At 45.3% G+C, this 18,757-nt stretch overlaps 1 protein-coding gene across 1 annotated transcript in view; it reads left to right on the forward strand.

Annotated features, from left to right (window-relative positions):
* The first annotated feature begins 354 nt into the window (after positions 1–354).
* GRB14 (growth factor receptor bound protein 14) overlaps positions 355–18,757 on the forward strand; it is a 50,641-nt gene continuing 32,238 nt past the window's right edge. The window contains exons 1-2 of the mRNA XM_089523305.1: positions 355–453; positions 9,716–9,872. Of these exons, the coding sequence (XP_089379431.1) occupies positions 391–453; positions 9,716–9,872 (220 nt within the window). The 5' untranslated portion in view covers positions 355–390. The remainder of the gene's footprint in view (positions 454–9,715; positions 9,873–18,757) is intronic.

An 18,757-nucleotide genomic window follows, 5' to 3' on the forward strand; every position in this document is an offset into this window, starting at 1 on the left:
TAAGCTGCTGGAACTCCCTGCTTGATAGATGCAGGCGCTGCTGAACAGAAGGATTTACATGCTTGCCTAAACCCTGGTTCTTGAAGTATAACAAACAAAAGTAATCTGATGGGTTTCCAAGGGCAGAGAGGCAGAGCCTTCCCCACACAGGCTGTCAAGCCTGCCATTGGTTAGTTCTGCCTGGGAGTCATCCCTAACTGGAATTCAAGAAGGAGGAGGATCTTGTGGACTGCCTGCCTTTTAAAAGCTGCTTTACTAGTTATCTCTTTGCGGTAGCTCTCACTAAGATGTGGATGTCTGAAAGCTGATCTTCCCAAACCGTGTTTTTTTCTTTTATTTTACAAGTGACTTGGATGAGGAGTTTCGAGCTAATTACTTTGAGTAGCAGGAATGAGTTTGTGTGGAAGAAGAGTTACTCTGCCTGTGATTACTCCAATAGTTCTTCAGAAAAGGGTAGGTGACTTGTGTGAAATGAGTAGGAAACAGGGAGGTGCATTTACATTGTAGGAATAATGCAGGTTGACACCATTTTAATTGCCATGACTTCATCCTACAGAATCCTAGAATTTATAGTTTGTTGATGCACCAGCTCCTTTTGGCACAGATAGCTAAAGACCTACAAATACCAGAATTCCTTAGGCTGGAGCAGTAGCACTTAAGGTGGTGTCAAACTGCATTATTTCTACAGTGTGGGTGCACCCAGGGATGGTGAAACCAGGATAGCTATGTTTGGGGAACAGGGAAAACCCGAATACAGAATAAAAACATGTATTGTGAATGGCGTATTATGTGTAAACTGCTGTATCTCCATCATTTGGAATCCTGGTAATTCCCATTTTAAAAATGCATCTAAGTGAGGGTTCAGATCTTTGCTTTACCCATGTGCAGGCACCAAAATTACACAGTGCAGAAACTAAAGTGGGAGTTTTGTTGAAGGAGCTGGTACATCTCCTAAAGTATAAATACACAGCTACTTGATGTTTGTACAAGAACTCTTCTTGTTTTCAAATGTGTGAACACTTTACAAGACATGTAAATTTTATATGAAGTAGTTTATAAGGCCTAGTGGAGCATTACAGTTTTTTTTCTTTTAAAAAAAAACACCCAAAGACGCACTGTGTTCCTGCATATATCTACTTAAAGTAGGTCCCATTGTGCTCAACATAGTTTACAACCAGGAAAGTGAACATAGGATTATGCCTAGGTCAGATTTGCAGTAGTCCCTTCTCAGTGAAATGGTGAAATGCAGTTGGTTTCCATACTAAAATTGGAAGAACGTTGGATCTAATGCTTTCAGCTGTGCTCAGGACTTGGATTCACTTCTTGTATTCTTCATGTTTACATATTTTCACTGGGGAGAATACATATGTGGTTTTACAGTTTGTATTTTGAGTTTATGAAAGCCAGATTTGATTTGATTTGGTAATTTTGCTTTTCTGGTGCTCAAAGCAATAATGTCAAATCTCTCCAATGAATCATGTTGCTATAATATTATACGTTATAATCTGATTTATGCGTGTGTACTTTATTTTCTCCAAACTGTGTAGAAATAAGTTAGCTAAAACATTAAATATTGTTTTTAAATATATACACACACAAACAAGCAAAATGAACCCTCACCTAGTTCCCAAAACTGAAATTGAATGGTTTACTAATGTGATCTATTCCACTCTACTTCCACATAGTTGTCCCTTCTTCTGTTACAGCACTTTGGACTGGAAAAGGCTATATCTGTTGAATTTCCCTTTATTATTGAGCAGTTAAAGGCCAAAAGCTTCCATCAAGGATGGTTTTTGTCTCCCCCTGCCTTTTCTTTTAAGTAGCAGCCCACTTAATAACCCTGTTGAATCAGAGCAGACACCTATCTCGTCCCCAGAAATGAAGGACATGGGTGCAATTGTAGTCTTGTGTTTTCCCCAGGAGTTGGCATTCAGAGGCCAGGAAACAATATTTCTTCTTCATTGTCTCCGCGAATCACACAAATGGGTTATTGTGCGCCTGTGCAGCAATGCTTGTGTGAATTCGCAGATGACTACTCAGAGAAACACTGTTACAGGTGAGCAACCTGTTCATATCTACTGTATCATGCTGGCTAGTCTAGTTCTGTAAGACTAAACTGAACATCAAATGATGGATATATACAAATCTGGTACATATGAAAAGTATTACAGTTGTCTCTCTGCTGCGAATGTTGAAAAATCGCAAATAACCCTCCCCCCCCACACACACCTGAGAGCCATTTAAAGAGATAGGAGGGCACCCTCCCAAGCTCCCGGCTCCCCCCCCCCCCGCCATGAGCAAGCTAGTAAAAGGGAAGAGCAGGAGCGTGCACTCCTACCTTCCCCATCTGCATCCCTTTAACAGATCCCCCTCCCCTTTCCTGCATGTAGCAGTCCCACTATTGAAGTAGATCTTGCTCGACATGAACAAACCCACAAGGGATATGAATCTAGTATGAAATGTGATTTCATAAAGTCATGTGTCTGGATCTACATATCTTTCTTAAGCCCTTATTATAAAATAATGTTGCAGGCATGGTGTGATGATCCTCTAACTTGAGAAGTGATTGGTGTTTGTGCAAAGTAATTGTGTTTCTGATTCCTGTGTTGGAGGGGCATGGATCCACCCCTTCCGAGCCTTTTTCCCAGGTGGCTGGGTGCCAGGGAAGACAGCCACCCATCCAGCCGGGAAAGAGGCTTGAGGGGTGGATCCATCCCCTCCCCTTTCCCGTCTGGATCGGTGCCTGGGGAAGGCACTGAGCCTGCTGGGAAAGGAGTGGGATTGGCACACGCACCCTTCCAGGCTGCTCTCTCCTGGGCTTTTTCCACCCAGGGGAAAAGCCAAGGAAGGAAGAGAAGGAGGAGTGTGCATGCACATGGCCGCTTGACCTTGTGAATAATCAAAATTGTTAATGTCAAAGCCACGGATGTGGAGGGACATATTGCTAGCTAGTCATCCCTCTTTACCAACAAGGAGTTGTCTTGAAGACATGTGAAATAACCATTTTAATAAGTTGGAACCCTCTATCCAAGGCCGCATCCTGTTACTTTGTTTCCAGGAGAGCTTCATAGTGTTACATAGTTTGTTAGCATTGGGATTGGTTCTTTCTGGAGGGAAGGTTGGGCATTTTCCAAGGCTCCAAGGCCAGCTGCACTGCTATTAAGAGTACTTTCACTTTGCACTGAACATCCAAGAAGGTCAAATGCAGTGTAAGAGAGTTCTCTCTGTTTAAGTCTGATAGATTAAGGAAGGGGAGTGCTGCTCTAAGGCTTCCATACCTAAGGGTCCCCAAATTCTGCACCTGAATTAATTTGTAAAATACAATTTTCGCATACACATTACTTTTATTCATTAAAAAAAACCCTATATGGGATGATGTATTTCATGCTTTTTGCTCTGTTAATTACTGTATTTTCTGGCGTATAAGTCTACTTTTTTATCCAATAAAATAATCTCAAAAGTCGGGGGTTGTCTTATACGCTGGGTGTTGTCTTATAGAGCAGGTGCTGAAACTTCTGAGCTGGACTGGAGAATCTGTGGTCACCGCATATGGTGGGGGGAGCTCAAAAACGGCTGCAGCTGCATCCCCGTTGTATGCGGCGACTGTATGAAGGTAGCAAGGGTGGCACTGTACTAGTATGGTAGAAGAAAATCCACTCACCAGGATTCATGGGAAAAAGTGACTTAGCGTGGTCCCGATGATGAGGTGATGGGGTGCCTCACCGGAAAGATGTAAGTGAAGGGCGGAGCAAGCCGCAGGCATCCGGGACGCCCGGGGTATGGAAAAAAGAGCTGTGTTTGCGCTACCATTCTGATAGTCTTGGAGACAGGGAGGGCTGGGCAGACAGGGAGAGCTGACCAATCCAAGCAGGCTTTGTATACAACAAGTTTTCCTGCTAAATACCTGAATGTCATAAGCATTTGAATTAAAAGTACCATATTGAAATCAAATCTGATGTTTTTTAAAAAAATTATTTGGTGTGTGTTGGAAGAGTCTTATACGGCGAGTATATCCCAAACTCTATGGCCTGTTACAGACAGCCAAAATAAAGCTGCTTCGAGTCACAGTGGAGGTATGGTGTTTCAATGATGCATGCGTCCTAAGAGTCCAGAAGCCACACCAAAGCCACGCTCCAGTCCTTAGGGCTGGACCATGGCTTTGGCGCAACTTCTGGACTCTTAGGACGTATGCATCATTGAAACACTATACCTCCATTGTGACTTGAAGCAGCTTTATTTTGGCTGTCTGTAACAGGCCTATATTTTAACTGGAAAAGTTGGGGGTTGTCTTATACGCCCAGTCGTTTTATACGCTGGAAAATACGGTATTTGTGTAAAATGACATGTGATTTGTATTCCTGAATTCTGAACAGAATCAGAATGACTTACAGTTCTGAGTAAGGTTGCCAGATCTCAGAGCATATCCTTGACTGTCCAGTTTTCATGGGTCATCTCCAGGGGAGAGATGAGGATCTCCAATTTCAGGAGTTTCAGCTCCAGACAAGAAGAAAGGGATGTGTTTAGATCTCTATTTCACTAGGAAACCAGCTGCTTGCTAAAGTTTGAAAGATTTAATTGATTGATTGTTGCAGCTTACAGATCCTGCAGAGTGCCTAGGTATTTATTTAGTTAGCTTTCCCCTTCCTTTGCAGTTGTTGTGGTGGCAGGGCTCACCCTCCATTTTCCTCTGCTTTCACCTTTTGGTTATAGAAGCAAGAAGGCTAGATTAAATGTTCAAATGAGAAGGAACAATCTCTTCATTTTACCTTGATCTGGGAACCGCCCCTTTAGCTAATATTTCTCTTTTCAAACAGGAAAATATGTTCTATGTGTATGTATATGTGTGTGTGTATTTGAATTAAGATTTGTGAGCAACTATGGTTGGTACTTTAAGCACAATACTTAATGGCACCCCCAGAAGCTATCCCAGCATCTCAGGTTTTGGTCCAGAAATCTCAGGACCTGGGATGATCCTAAACCAGTGGTTCTCAACCTTCCTAATGCTGCGACCCTTTAATATAGTTCCTCATGTTGTGTTGAACCCCACCCATAAAATTATTTTCATTGCTAATATGCAAATATGTGTTTTCCAATTATCTTAGGTGACCCCTGTGAAAAGGTGATTCGACCCCCAAAGGGGTCCTGACCCACAGGTTGGGAACCACTGTCCTAAACTGACAACTGGTACTTCCAGAGCCAGCCATATAACACCAGTATTGGAAGATCTACACTGGCTGCCAATTTGCTTCCGGGTGCAATACAAGGTGTTGGTTATAACCTATAAAGCCCTAAATGGCTTGGGCCCAGGGTACTTGGAGGACCGCCTCTCCCCATACAATCTGCCCCGCACTCTCCGGTTGGGTGGGAAACAGCTTTTGAGAGTCCCTGACACGAGATATGTGATGTCTGCACATAGGGCTTTTTCTGCTTCGGCCCCGTGGGCTTGGAATTCTCTCCCTGACGAGCTCCGCTCAGCCCCCTCCCTGGAGTCTTTTAGGAAAAACCTAAAGACTCACTTTTTCCGTCTTGCTTTCCCCCATGTTCCTTAGTTCCACTCTTCTCCTTTTATGCTGTTGTAGTGTAATGGATGTCCTTGGTGTTACTGGTTTTAATTGTTTTAAAGGTGATTGAATGATGGATATTTTATCGCTTATATTTTACTGTTTAACGCGGGGGGATTTCTTTTTATTGGATTTTGCTGTTTTTGTATTTTAACTGATTGTAAACCGCTGTGATCATGGGAATAGCGGTATATAAATAAAGATTCATTCATTCATGCAACTCTAATTCTTAGTAACCGTTCTTGGATTTCTGTACTGAACTCAGGTTAGCCCCACATATTTATACATCAATATATCTACAGCTACATGTTATTTAACACAATTGTGCTTTATACTGTGTCCCATGATTTGTGATTCCACCCCCCCCCCCCAACTTGTGCTGAAGAAGGCAGTTTTTAAGCCAAAGATGCAACAGCATGTAGTTATTTTTATATTTGCTCTCCCTATTGTCAAGGCTATACTTGAGGTGACCTTCTCAGAGCTTTATGAAGTGTTTATTATGGAAAGCTGAAGGAACAGCTGTCCCCTGCGAGAATGCATGTGTGGAAGGAAGAACACCATCAGTGAAAACGTTTCTAACAGCAACATCACGATGTTTGGCCATAATGTATACTTGCCTTGGTCGATGAGGTTTAATGCAACGTATCCCTCCCGTTTGTGTAGATCTTGATTACTGTTCCTGCCTCCCCTGCCTGATTCGTTGAAATTCTTCAGTACTGCTCATATAGTAACCAAGGAAATTGGCAGGGCTAGCAGCTTCCAGCGTTCATAATACTTTTTTCTTGGCAGAACTCCCTGTGTTGGAAAGAGGGAGAAAGATTGGATTTGTTGCTACTAACAGTAGTACTAGTTCATTACTTCATCCTACGCTTCTTTCAAATAATATAAGTTTCCTGGTAGTGAGAATTTGACTTTGAGACAGCTGTTTTTCCTTCAAGTATGTTATGCAGCCTACTGAACATTTATTTCTGATAGCACTAAATCTTTATTCTGTGTATGCTAAGATTCATTTGGGAGACAAACTGGTGTGACCAATCAGAATTTGCTTACAATCCTTCAGTTGTAAGATGGACTCCTTTGAAGGCAGTATTGAGGCAGCTTTGATAAACTGTGTCTAAATGTCAATTCTTTGTTTTCCTTTGAAATCTCACAACTTACACTTGTTAGATATGTGAACTCCCAACAGCCTTTATTCCACAATGCTTTTGAATTTTCTCTTCCATTTCAGCTAAAATGCTCTCAGGTTCATGTCTCTTTAAAATACTTAAACAGTGGGGTGTGAGGCCATTGAGCTTCTGATATGAAGTGTTTTAAAGAAGCTCAGTTGAAATAACAAATGCATGTGACTTTCAGAACTGATGCACTGTTGGTACATGCATACAGATACCAATATATTATGATACCATAGCTTCCAACTGTCCTGATTTGATAGGGACAGTGCTAATTACTCCTTTTTATGCCACTTTATCAGCTACATTTAAAATGTTCCAGTTTCTCTCCCCTTCCACTGCTCTCTTCTCCTTGTCCTCAGCTTGCTTCAGTTGCTACAAACTGTCTTCAAAGCGCAAAAATGGGTTGTACTTAACTAACCCAGCAATGGGGAATGGAGAAGAGGGGTGGAAACTTGCCATTCTCTATAGACTCGGGCAAAAGCAAACTGTTGTAACCTCTCCTAGCTTGTGTGTTCTTCCTATTAATAATAGCTTTTGCCATCTTGACTACCCTCTGATGTTGCTTAGTCATACAAGTCTCAGTTTTAAGCTATGAAATGTTGGCAGGTATGTTAACATGTCACATACAGAGTTTGGAAAAATTATCTTTTGGATCAAAACCTGTCAAATCCATCAGCTATCATGGCCATTGCCCATGTTGGCGGTGGGTTTCTGGGAACTGTAATTCAATAAAGTAACTCTCCCAAGCTCTGGCTCACATAGTACCACTGCATGCTCAACCAGAAGGATGAAGAATGGCACTGTCCTGTAGAGTGTCCTGTCTCCCCCACTTTTATGCACACTTTTCATTTTGGCAGACATTTTGGTAACATAAAAAAGTTTTTAAAACATGGGCAAATGGGACTCAGCCATCAGACATTCGTATAACAAGGCATGGAGTTCTCTTCAGAATTACATGCCTCCCTAGTTAGAACATATCAATCTGCTTTTCGCAGTGTCAGATCACAGATCCTGACCACTCTTACTCAGCCTGATTGACAGCAGCTCTCCAGGACCTCAGCAAAGGTCTCCTTTATCACCTGCTAGCTGGAGGCCTTTAGCTACAGATGCCTGGGATTGTACTAGGGATCTTGTGCATGCAAAGCAGGTTGTGAAATGATGAGCTGGGCCAGCCTAGAGTCACAACGACTAATGGAATGCAGTGAAGGAGAGTAGGAGAAGGCTATGTTCGAGTTAGGGCAATCAAAGACTACGAGGTCATTCGCACATTGGTTTTTTAGCATGACAGTGCAAATCATCTCACACATTTTTGGTTTGTTATTCACACTATGGAACTGCATCAATTCACATTTCTGTGAGTTTGGTTGTTCACATGTGCAAACATTCGAATAAAGATGGAACCAACAATGCAAATGCATTCAGAAAACTTTCAAGGCATGCAGCATTATATCCCAGGTCTATTTGAGTCTATTCGCATTGGTTATTCACACTACCAATGATGCAAATCTTTTTTAAAAAACTTGGTGGAAAACCTGATATCAATTATGCTGGATTAAGTGGGTTTTTAGCATCTCCCCAAAACTTAATTGGGTGCATTCGGGATATGTGTGAACAACAGATTTAACCCAGATTCATCCTGGATTATTTCCACAGAGTAGATAACCCCAGAATGAAGGCCAGTTAGGAAGAAAGGAATTGATAAGATCTGAAAAGGGTTTTGGAAGCTGGGAATGTGGAAAGAGTTCAAGGGGTTCATGTGTAACTTAATTGTTTTATTGTCTTTAGTGCTGTTATTTTGAATGTCTCTTGCCTGGATGTTTTATTGTAATAAAAATGGCCACATTTCACCATACTGAGCCCACTGATTAATACATCCACTGATGCAGAAGGGCAGTAATCTGGAGGTTCAAGTAGCAGATCCAGGGAAGGATTGTGGAGGTGAAAAGGCAAGATGACTGACAGGAGCCTTAGGGCTGGAACTGTGGGGCCAACCTGGAGAGTTTCAATCATGCATCCCATCCCATCATCCCACTATGACCCCACCATAGATCTCTTTGTTCCTGTGGTCCCAACTTCTACATGGTAATCATGCTTTAAATAATTGTTTCCCCATTGCTTACATGCTGGTTAGATTTATCTCCAAAATTTTATCCTTAGATGGTTATCAGATCTGAGATAATTACTGTGATTACATGCAGAGCCAGTTTTTAAAGGTAGGTGGTTTATTTTTTTTCAGGCATGAAACAGTCTCACTTGCTAATCAAACTGCTTTTTTAATGTTTTATATTAGGAATGGGAAATATGTCTCTCACCAGGTATTTAATGGGATCTTGTAACACTTTTGAGACTTAAGTGAAAGAAAGAAGTTGGTAGCATGAGCTTTTGCAGACTTGAGCCTACTTTCTCAGATACATGTATCTGAGGAAGTAGACTCAAGTCTGCAAAAGCTCATGCTACCAACTTCTCTCTCACTTAGGGCCAGTATTGATGGCCCTTGGCTTGATGCTGCTGAGTGCCAGATCGGAGTTGCAGCAATTGCACGCCACAGCCTCAATCTGGCGTTTTTCTAGCCCAGAAAGAAGTGGAAAAATGCTGCTCTTTTTTGGGGCAGAAAAAAGCTGCCCTTTCCGCCACAATGGTGGCTCTTCTGCACTCCTGGAGAGTACAGCGTCTGAAAGCCATGCCGCTGGAGCACTGCAATGCTGCCCACCATCTGATCAGGCAGGTGGTGTGACACTGGCTTGGGGGCACCATTGGGGCAGACGTCGTCTAAACGTTACGCCCCCATGCCGGCGCTTACTGCTGGTCTGTTTCAGCCCTTAGTCTCAAAGGTGCTACAAGATCCCTTTGCATACTGGTTGCTAGTTAAGGATGAGGAGGACTTGCGGTCCAACAACATCTGGTAGGCCACGTGTTCCAAGCCCTGCTTATTATGTGTGCTGTTTATGTATGTTAAGCAATTTGTTTCTGCCTTTCTCACAGGTAATTAAAGTATACAGTGAGGATGAAACAAGCAGAGCTTTGGAAGTACCCAGTGATATAACAGCCAGAGATCTGTGCCAGCTGCTAATATTAAAGAATCATTATGTTGATGATCACAGCTGGACTCTGTTTGAACAGCTCACTAGCTTAGGTTTGGGTAAGTATGATTTGTTTCTGAAAAACATGATGTTAACCCTTCTCAGTTCTATACAATATGGGGAAGCAAGGAGAGCATCAAGGCAGCAGTTCAATTCCTCCTGATCATTTGCTGTTAAGCCACTTTTGATTCCAGTGGCCTTTATTGTTAAGTAAATGTGTAAGATTATATGGTGAACATTCCACAACTGTGTGGTGAATCCCCTGAAGTTTAAGCTGTAACACTGTGCTATCTCTTTACATTTGGTTGCCACTGCTGGGTACTCGGTGAAGGACCAGCGCAGGTTAGGTGGGCGGGGGGGGGGGAGTGGCCTTGGTACATAGGAACACCGTGTCCCTCTCCAGGAACCACATCCGACAGACCTCCTATATCGAGTGTATTTACCTGACCCTAAAAGCTAGGGACAGTCTAGGGATTCTGTTAGTGTATCGGCCACCCCGTGCATTAGCGGACTCCCTTAACGAGCTGACACAGCTGGTCGTTGAGCTGATGCTGGAGACACCCAGGCTCCTTGTCCTGGGTGACTTCAACATCTCCCTCACGGCCAGCCATGTTCCATCTGGTGCGGCTCGGGAATTCATGGAGACCATGGCAGCCATGGGCCTGTCCCAGCTGATACAGGGTCCTACGCATTGTGCGGGTAATACTCTCGATTTGGTCTTCTGTTCAGAGGCGGAGAATCCGTGGGCGGAAATAGTCAATGTTTCCCCCCTGTCATGGACGGATCATTTCCTGGTAGAGGTGAAACTCAAGGCCTCTACCCAGATCCCCCCCGGGGGTGGTGGACCTGTTAGGATGGTCCACCCTCGAAGGCTGATGGAACCTGAGAGGTTCCAAGAAGCCTTAGAGGGGCTCACGGTTGGAAATGACGGCGACTCTGTTGATGCCCTCACCGGTATTTGGAATACCGGTCTTTCTAGGGCTATACACAGGATTGCTCCCAAGCGCCCTCTCAGGCCCGCTTCCAAACGCAAGCCCTGGTATACGGAAGATCTCCGGGCAAGGAAGCGAGCTCTGCGACGGCTAGAGTACCGTTGGCGGAAACACCTTCGCTTAGATGATAAGACTCTCCTAGACCAACTGTTAGAGGACTATGGAGAGGCAATACGAGCAACAAAGAACTCGTTCTATGGTGCTCGTATTGCGTCCGCTGAGTCGCGTCCGGCAGAGTTGTTCAGGGTGGTTAGGGAGCTAACTCAGCTCCCTCCCGCCCTGAACCAGATCCTTGAACCTTCTAAGGCCTGCTGTGACTTGTTTAACGACTTTTTTGCGGATAAAACTTCTCGTATAAGCGAAAGTCTGGACGCCGACATTAATGCAGAACCTAGGGTAGAAGTGTCCAGAGCCTCCGTGGACTATGTTAAACTGGATCAGTTTGAGTTGGTGAGTACCGAGGATGTGGACAAGATCCTCGGAAGTGTGCGGAAAACAACCTGCTCTCTTGATCCCTGTCCCTCGTGGTTAGCGGCCCAGGGGGGACCGGTGGTAACATCATTGTTACGCCGGATAATTAATTCATCTTTGAGGGATGGGCTATTTCCATCGGATCTTAAATTGGCCATTGTAAAACCGATCCTAAAAAAGCCCTCCCTCGACCCCCTGGTACATAATAATTATCGGCCTGTTTCGCTGCTACCATTTTTGGGAAAGGTGATTGAGAGGGCGGTTGCTGTCCAGCTTCAGGCGGTCTTGGATGAAACGGATTATCTGGACCCATTTCAAACTGGCTTCCGGGCGGGTTACGGGGTTGAGACGGCCATGGTCGCCTTGGTCGATGATCTCCGTCTGGGCATCGACAGGGGAAGCGTGTCCCTGCTGGTGCTCTTGGACATCTCAGCGGCTTTCGATACCATAGACCATGGTATCCTTCTGGGACGCCTGGCAGAGGTGGGAATCGGGGGCACTGCACTCCAGTGGTTCCGCTCCTACCTCTCCGGGAGGTCCCAGATGGTGCAGCTGGGAGACGTGTGTTCCGACGAGAGGCCCCTTAAAACGGGGGTCCCTCAAGGAGCCATTCTGTCTCCCATGCTATTTAACATTTACATGAAACCGCTGGGAAAGATCATCCGGAGACATGGGGCGCGGGGTTATCAGTACGCTGATGACACCCAAATCATTTTCTCTATGTCTCCGACTGATGCAGTGACTGGGGATGGCGTCTCTCCTCTCATGGCCTGTCTAGAGTCAGTAATGGGCTGGATGAGGGAAAACCGACTCAAGCTGAATCCAGAGAAAACGGAGGTACTAGTGATAGGTTCTCCTGGCCCAGGAATGGCGGTGGTTCCACCTGTCCTGAACGGGGTCACGCTCCCTGTGAAGGACTCCGTGCGCAGTCTGGGGGTGCTTCTGGACTTGTCGCTTCACCTGACTGCTCAGGTGAGTGCGACGGTCAAGAGCACCTGTTATCAGCTTCGGCTGATTCGCCAGCTGCGCCTATACCTGGCCCAGAGGGACCTAGAAACGGTTGTACACGCTCTGGTAACTTCAAGATTGGATTTCTGCAATGTACTCTACATGGGGCAACCCTTATACCAAACTCGGAAGCTGCAAATGGTGCAGAACATGGCAGCCCGGCTGGTCACTGGTGCTCCCAGGACCAGCCATATAACACCGGTTCTAAAAGATCTCCATTGGCTGCCCATTCGCTTCCGAGCCCAATATAAGGTGTTGGTAATTACCTATAAAGCCCTAAATGGCTTGGGCCCAGGATACCTAAAGGACCGCCTCTCCCCGTACATTCCGCCTCGCACCCTCAGAACGTCTGGGCAGCAGCTGCTGAAGGTGTCTGGGGCTAGGTTGGCCTCCACTACTCGGAGGACGTTCTCCATAGCTGCCCCAGCCCTTTGGAATGCGCTGCCCGCAGAGCTCCGCTCGTCTACTACCCTGGCCCAATTTAGGAAGGATCTTAAAACCTTCCTATTCCAACAGGCATTCCCCGAATAAATATCCTGTGGGCCTCCCTCCTCTTCCGTGGCCAAGAGGTTGGGCTATGGGGTTTTTGTTTGTTGTTTGTTTTTAACCATGTAACTATGTATTTTTGTACATTTTATTTTGCTGTAAGCTGCCCTGATCGTAGGAAGGGCGGCATATAAATAAAAATTTTATTATTATTATTTATTATTACTCAGAGATGGGTGGGATCAAGTAGGTTGTGTGGGTGCAAAAGTTGAATCAGGTAAGTTATGGTAATAGCAGCAGTAAATGTATATAGTTCTCATACTGAGACAACAAGGAAGGCAAAAGTGACATTTCATGACTGACGTTTATGAGCTCTTTCTCTTGGTCACTCAACTAAAAAGTTTCAGAGGGACATGCTAGTCCTTCTCTTCTTTAAAACCTCCACTCCCACCTGAAAGCTATCACCTTCCTTCTCCCTCTTTGTGTGTGTGTGTGTAGAGTATAATCCACTTGTAGCATGACAACTTACATAATCACTGAGGCCAGTAATTTTCATTCTCTGAATGAATCCAGTTGTCCCCACTGTGCATAATGAATCAGTCACCACATCTCCTAATCTCTGCGCACCTCTGGAAAATTCTCCTGAACAGAGGAACTGTGAGTGTCTGTGGCAGGTTTCTTCTTTTACTGGACCACTCACCACTCCCACCAGGATTGGTGTTGAAGCTGAAGAACTGTCTCTAATAATGGCTCCGTGTATGTGTGCATGGGTGCATGCTGTATTTATATAATAATAATAATAATAATAATAATATGCTTTATTTATATATCGCTCTTCCGAAGCGATCAAAGCGGTTCACAGAATCATTTAAAACTTTTACATCATAAAAGCTTCATCTCAATGTATATATCAATAAAATTGAACATCGATAAAACATGCACACAATAAAACAGGCAAGGAATCTATCAGTTGTGGTTAATCATTCATTTCAGGGGAGACAGTCTCTATGAGGAGTCCGAAGGAAATGCTAATTGGAAGAGGTAGGTCTTTAAAGCCTTTTTGAAGGCGTCCAATGTAGGGATCGTATGAAGCTCTTCTGGAAGTTTTTTCCAGTACATTGGTGCAGCTGATGAAAATGCTCTCTGGTGGGTTGCTGTTAGTCTCACCTTAGGGAGTACTAATAAATTTTTTCTTGATGTTCTGAGAGTGCGGGGCAGACTATTTACATGAAAGATGTAAGCAGGATTTTCTGGTCCTGTTGATGTGATATAGTGAGTAAGTGCAATGTAGGCGCAGTACACACCACCCCTTTTGGGTGGCCTGTAGCCACCCCTTTTATCTATGTGTTGGGGGCAGGGCAGTCTCACCAGCAGCCCTGCGGCCCCAATCCAGAGTTTTTCCAGATCATGGAGAAGTGGCAAAATGCTGCTTCTCCATGGCGCAGAAAAGGGGTGTCGTTAGGGCTTTATGCCCCTGGACAACCCGGGAGCCAGAGCCATGGGAGGAAGGGACCACCCGGGCCCTTTCTCCCTGGTATTGTTCCCACAGCCGTTTGGTTGGTGCGGGAATGATGCAGCTCCCAAAAGGAGCTCCGTTTTGGAGGTCCTTCCCACGCTGCGCCCAGGCTGCCATAAGCGGACTGGGATGGCGCAGAAACGTCACACACGTGCCGTGCCGTTTGGATGCAGTGTGTGTGTGACATAATCATGACAGCCCCCGTGTAAATAATAAATAATAATAAAATTTTTATTTATATACCGCTTTTCTAAAAATCAAAGCGGTTAACAACATGTGCAAATACAATCTAAAACCATCAAAATACAAAACATCATATAAAACATCAGAACACCAACTACAGCAATAAAACCACATCTCGTGCCAGCTCAACAGTGCTGACGGGGGGGGGGCACATTGGGAGTCAGGAGTCAGGGGTATGCCTGCTCGAAGAGGTGTGTTTTTAACCCCTTCTTAAATTGGTTCAGTGAGGTGGCCGAGCGGAGCTCATCGGGAAGCGAGTTCCAGAGATTGGGGGCCGAGATAGAGAAGGCCCTCCTGGTGGTAGTAACTAATCTGACCTCCGGAACTCTTAATGATTGCTTCCCGGTTTTAATGATTGCTTCCCGGTTGATCTGAGTGTGCGGGGCGGATTGTATGGAGAGAGGCGGTCCTCCAAGTACCCTGGGCCCAAGCCATTTAGGGCTTTATAGGTAATAACCAACACCTTGTATTGTGCCTGGAAGCGAATAGGCAGCCAGTGAAGGTCTTTAAGGACCGATGTTATGTGGCTGGTCCTAGGTGTATTAGTGACCAGTCTTGCCGCCATATTCTGCACCAATTGCAGCTTCCGGGTATGGTACAAGGGTTGCCCCATGTAGAGCGCATTGCAGAAATCCAATCGAGAGGTTACCAGAGCATGTACTACCGTTTCAAGGTCCCCCCGGCCCAGGTAGGGTCGCAGCTGGCGTATCAGCCTAAGCTGATAACAGGTGCTCCTGACCGTCGCATCCACCTGAGATGTAAGGTGGAGCGACGAATCAAGGAGCACCCCCAGACTGCGTACTGAGTCCTTCACGGGAAGCGTGATCCCATTCAGAACAGGTGGAACCACCGCCATCCCCAGGCCAGGGGAACCTATCACGAGTACTTCCGTTTTCTCTGGATTCAGGCTGAGTCTGTTTCCCCTCATCCAGCCCATTACCGACTCCAGACAGGCAACGAGAGGAGAGATGCCATCCTTGGTCACTGAATCACTCGGAGACATAGAGAAGACTATTTGGGTGTCATCAGTGTACTGATAACCCCGCGCCCCATGCCTCCGGATGATCTCTCCCAGCGGTTTCATGTAAATGTTAAAAAGCATGGGGGACAGAATGGCTCCTTGAGGGACCCCAGATGTAAGGGCCCTCTTGTCGGAGCACACGTCCCCCAGCTGCACCATCTGGAACCTCCCAGAGAGATAGGATCGGAACCACTGGAGCGCAGTGCCTCCGATTCCCAGCTCCACTAGGCGCTCCAGAAGGATACCATGGTCAATGGTATCGAAAGCCGCTGAGATGTCCAAGAGCACTAACAGGGACACGCTACCCCTGTCCATGCCCAGACGGAGATCATCGACCAGGGAGACCATAGCAGTCTCAACCCCGTAACCCGCCCGAAAGCCGGTTTGAAATGGGTCTAGATAATCCGTTTCATCCAAGATCGATTGAAGCTGGATTGCAACTGCCCTCTCAATCACCTTCCCCAAAAATGGCAATAGCGATACTGGCCAATAATTGTTATGCATCAGGGGGTCAAGGGAGGGCTTTTTTAGCAAGGGTTTTACAATGGCCAATTTCAAGCTAGATGGAAATTGCCCATCCCTCAATGATGTATTAATTATACGGTGTAACATGGAAGTTACTACTGTTCCCCCCTGAGCTGCTAGCCATGAGGGACAGGGATCGAGGGAGCAAGTTGTCTTCCTAACACTTCTAAGGATCTTGTCCACATCATCGGTATCTACAGACTCAAAGTGATCCAGTATAATCGAGTCCACGGAAGTTCTGGATACCTCTACTCTGGTTTCTGCACTAATACTGGTGTCGAGACTTTCCCTTATCCGAGAGGTTTTATCCGCGAAGAGGTTGTTAAATTGGTCACAGCAGGCCTTAGATGGTTCTAAAATAGGGTTCAGGGCAGGGGGGAGCTGAGTAAGCTCCCTCACTACCCTGAACAGCTCTGCTGGACGCGACTCCGCGGACGCGATACGTGCACCAAAGAACGAGTTCTTTGCTGCATTTATCGCCTCTCCATAGTCCTCCAAAAGACGATCTAGGAGAGCCTTGTCGGATAAGCGCTGGTGTGCCCGTCAGTCACGCTCTAGCCGTCGCAGCACCCACTTCCTTGCCCGGAGATCTTCCGTGTACCAGGGCTTCTTTTTGGAAGCAGGCCTAAGAGGGCGCTTGGGAGTGATACTGTGTATAGCCCTGGAGAGATCAGTGTCCCAGATGTTAGCCAGGGCGTCAACAGAATCGCCGTCATTCCCAACCATATACCCCTCTAGGGCTTCCTGGAACCTTTTGGGTTCCATCAGCCTTCGAGGGTGGACCATTCTAATGGGTCCGCCACCCCTGGGAGGGATCTGGGTAGATGCCTTGATTTTTGTCTCCACCAGGAAATGATCCATCCATGACAGGGCGGAAATATTGATTATTTCCACCCACGGAATTTCCATGTCCGTACAAAAAACCATATCAAGTGTATTACCCGCCGAATGCGTAGGCCCCGAGACCAGTTGTGACAGGCCCATGGCTGTCATGGTATCCATGAATTCCCGAGCTGCACCAGATGGAATCTGGTTGGCCACGAAGGGAATGTTGAGATCCCCCAGGACCAAGAGCCTGGGGGATTCCAGCACTAGCTCCGAGACCGACTGTGTCAGCTCGTTAAGGGAGTCTGTTAGCGCACGGGGTGGCCGATAGACCAACAGAATCCCTAGACTGTCACTGGCCTTCAGGGTCAGGTAAATACACTCAATATAGGAAGTTTGACGGACATGGTTCCTGGATAGGGACAAGGTGTAGATGGGAGGCCGCCATGATGACGCCACCACCATGTACTAGGGTTGCGGGGCGTGCGAACACTCCACCCCCCCACCCCCCGGACAAACCTAGTACATGACCAAGCCAGCGCAAAGCGCTAGTCTGAATCAGGCCGTAATCATGCGAGTGTTGGACTAAGATTCAGGAAGACTGGGTTCAAATCTCCACTCAGCCATGAAAACACACTGGATGACCTTGGGCAAGTCACACTCTCTGCCTAAGAGGAAGGCAGTGGCAAAGCATTTCTAAATAAATTTTGCCAAGAAATCTGAGAGAGTTGTAACTTTGAAGACACATAACATTTAGAACAGCAAAAATAAAGATGTGTATTATTCCAGTTAATGTCTTCATTCTGCTTCAGTGCACTCACTCCTGTTCATACCTGATTCATACCAGGCCTTGGCAAGGTTCATTTCCACTGCTTTTGTTTACTGCACTATGCCCTCATACTCTAATAGTATGGCCACGTATGGCACAAGGATCCTCTCTTCTTTTTGTTTCTCACAATGGATCATAAGATACAACATTTTCTGAGGTTTCTTTTTGTAATCAATGTGTATATTTAAAAAACACCACTCCCATAATTTATATATAGTTTCCTTTACTTTGACCCTGGGCTGCGTAGCCAGCCAAAATATTGCTACAAGAGCATTGTTGACTGTTGCTGCATTTACAGGAGTGTTTATCTTACTGCATATTTCTGTGCAGATAGTAGATGTCTGTCTTCTAAATTACATTTTGTTCTTCTGAAGGAGACTTGTCAGCATACCCTTATAGGGTCATAAATTATCCCAGTGCAATTTGATTTTAAAGTTCGCTAACTGCAGTGGTGGAATTCAGAGCTACAGCTGTTGAACTTCTAAAAGCCTGGATCAAACTCTGCTATGCTGGCTGCATTTTAGTTGTAAAGTTCTGAAGCTGTGTTGAATAAAGAAAGAAGCATGAAAGCCAGAGAACTGTGAAAGCTTGTGCTACATTTGTAACGATTGCCTAGGCATAAAGGAGCTGCTGCTTAGAGTTAGGTTGATTGCTTATGTGTAGTATGATAGATAAAAATTTAAATGCTGTGAGCCTCTGATCTAATACTGGCATTTAATCCTTTCATGCATTACTTATACTTTCAAAAGTTTGGGAGAATAACATGATTATTTTATTTATTTATTTTATTTCTGTGCTGCTTTTGTCCCAGAAGGGGACCCAAGGTTGCTTACAGCTAAAATTGGTTTAAAAGTATAACATTACATTAAACATACAAAAGTTAAAAAAAAAAAAAAAAAACAGAACACACACCCAATAGAAAAGCCTGCTTCAACAAAAATGTCTTTGCCTGCCAGTGAAAAGAAAGCAGGGAGGGGGGCAGCCTAACTTCCCATGGAAGGGAGTTGCAAAGGGTGGGAGCAGCCATG

Source organism: Sceloporus occidentalis, unplaced genomic scaffold (genome assembly GCF_023333645.1).
Source record: "Sceloporus occidentalis isolate IW3139 unplaced genomic scaffold, rSceOcc1.0.p SCAF_4, whole genome shotgun sequence".
In the NCBI taxonomy this organism is placed as follows: domain Eukaryota; kingdom Metazoa; phylum Chordata; class Lepidosauria; order Squamata; family Phrynosomatidae; genus Sceloporus; species Sceloporus occidentalis.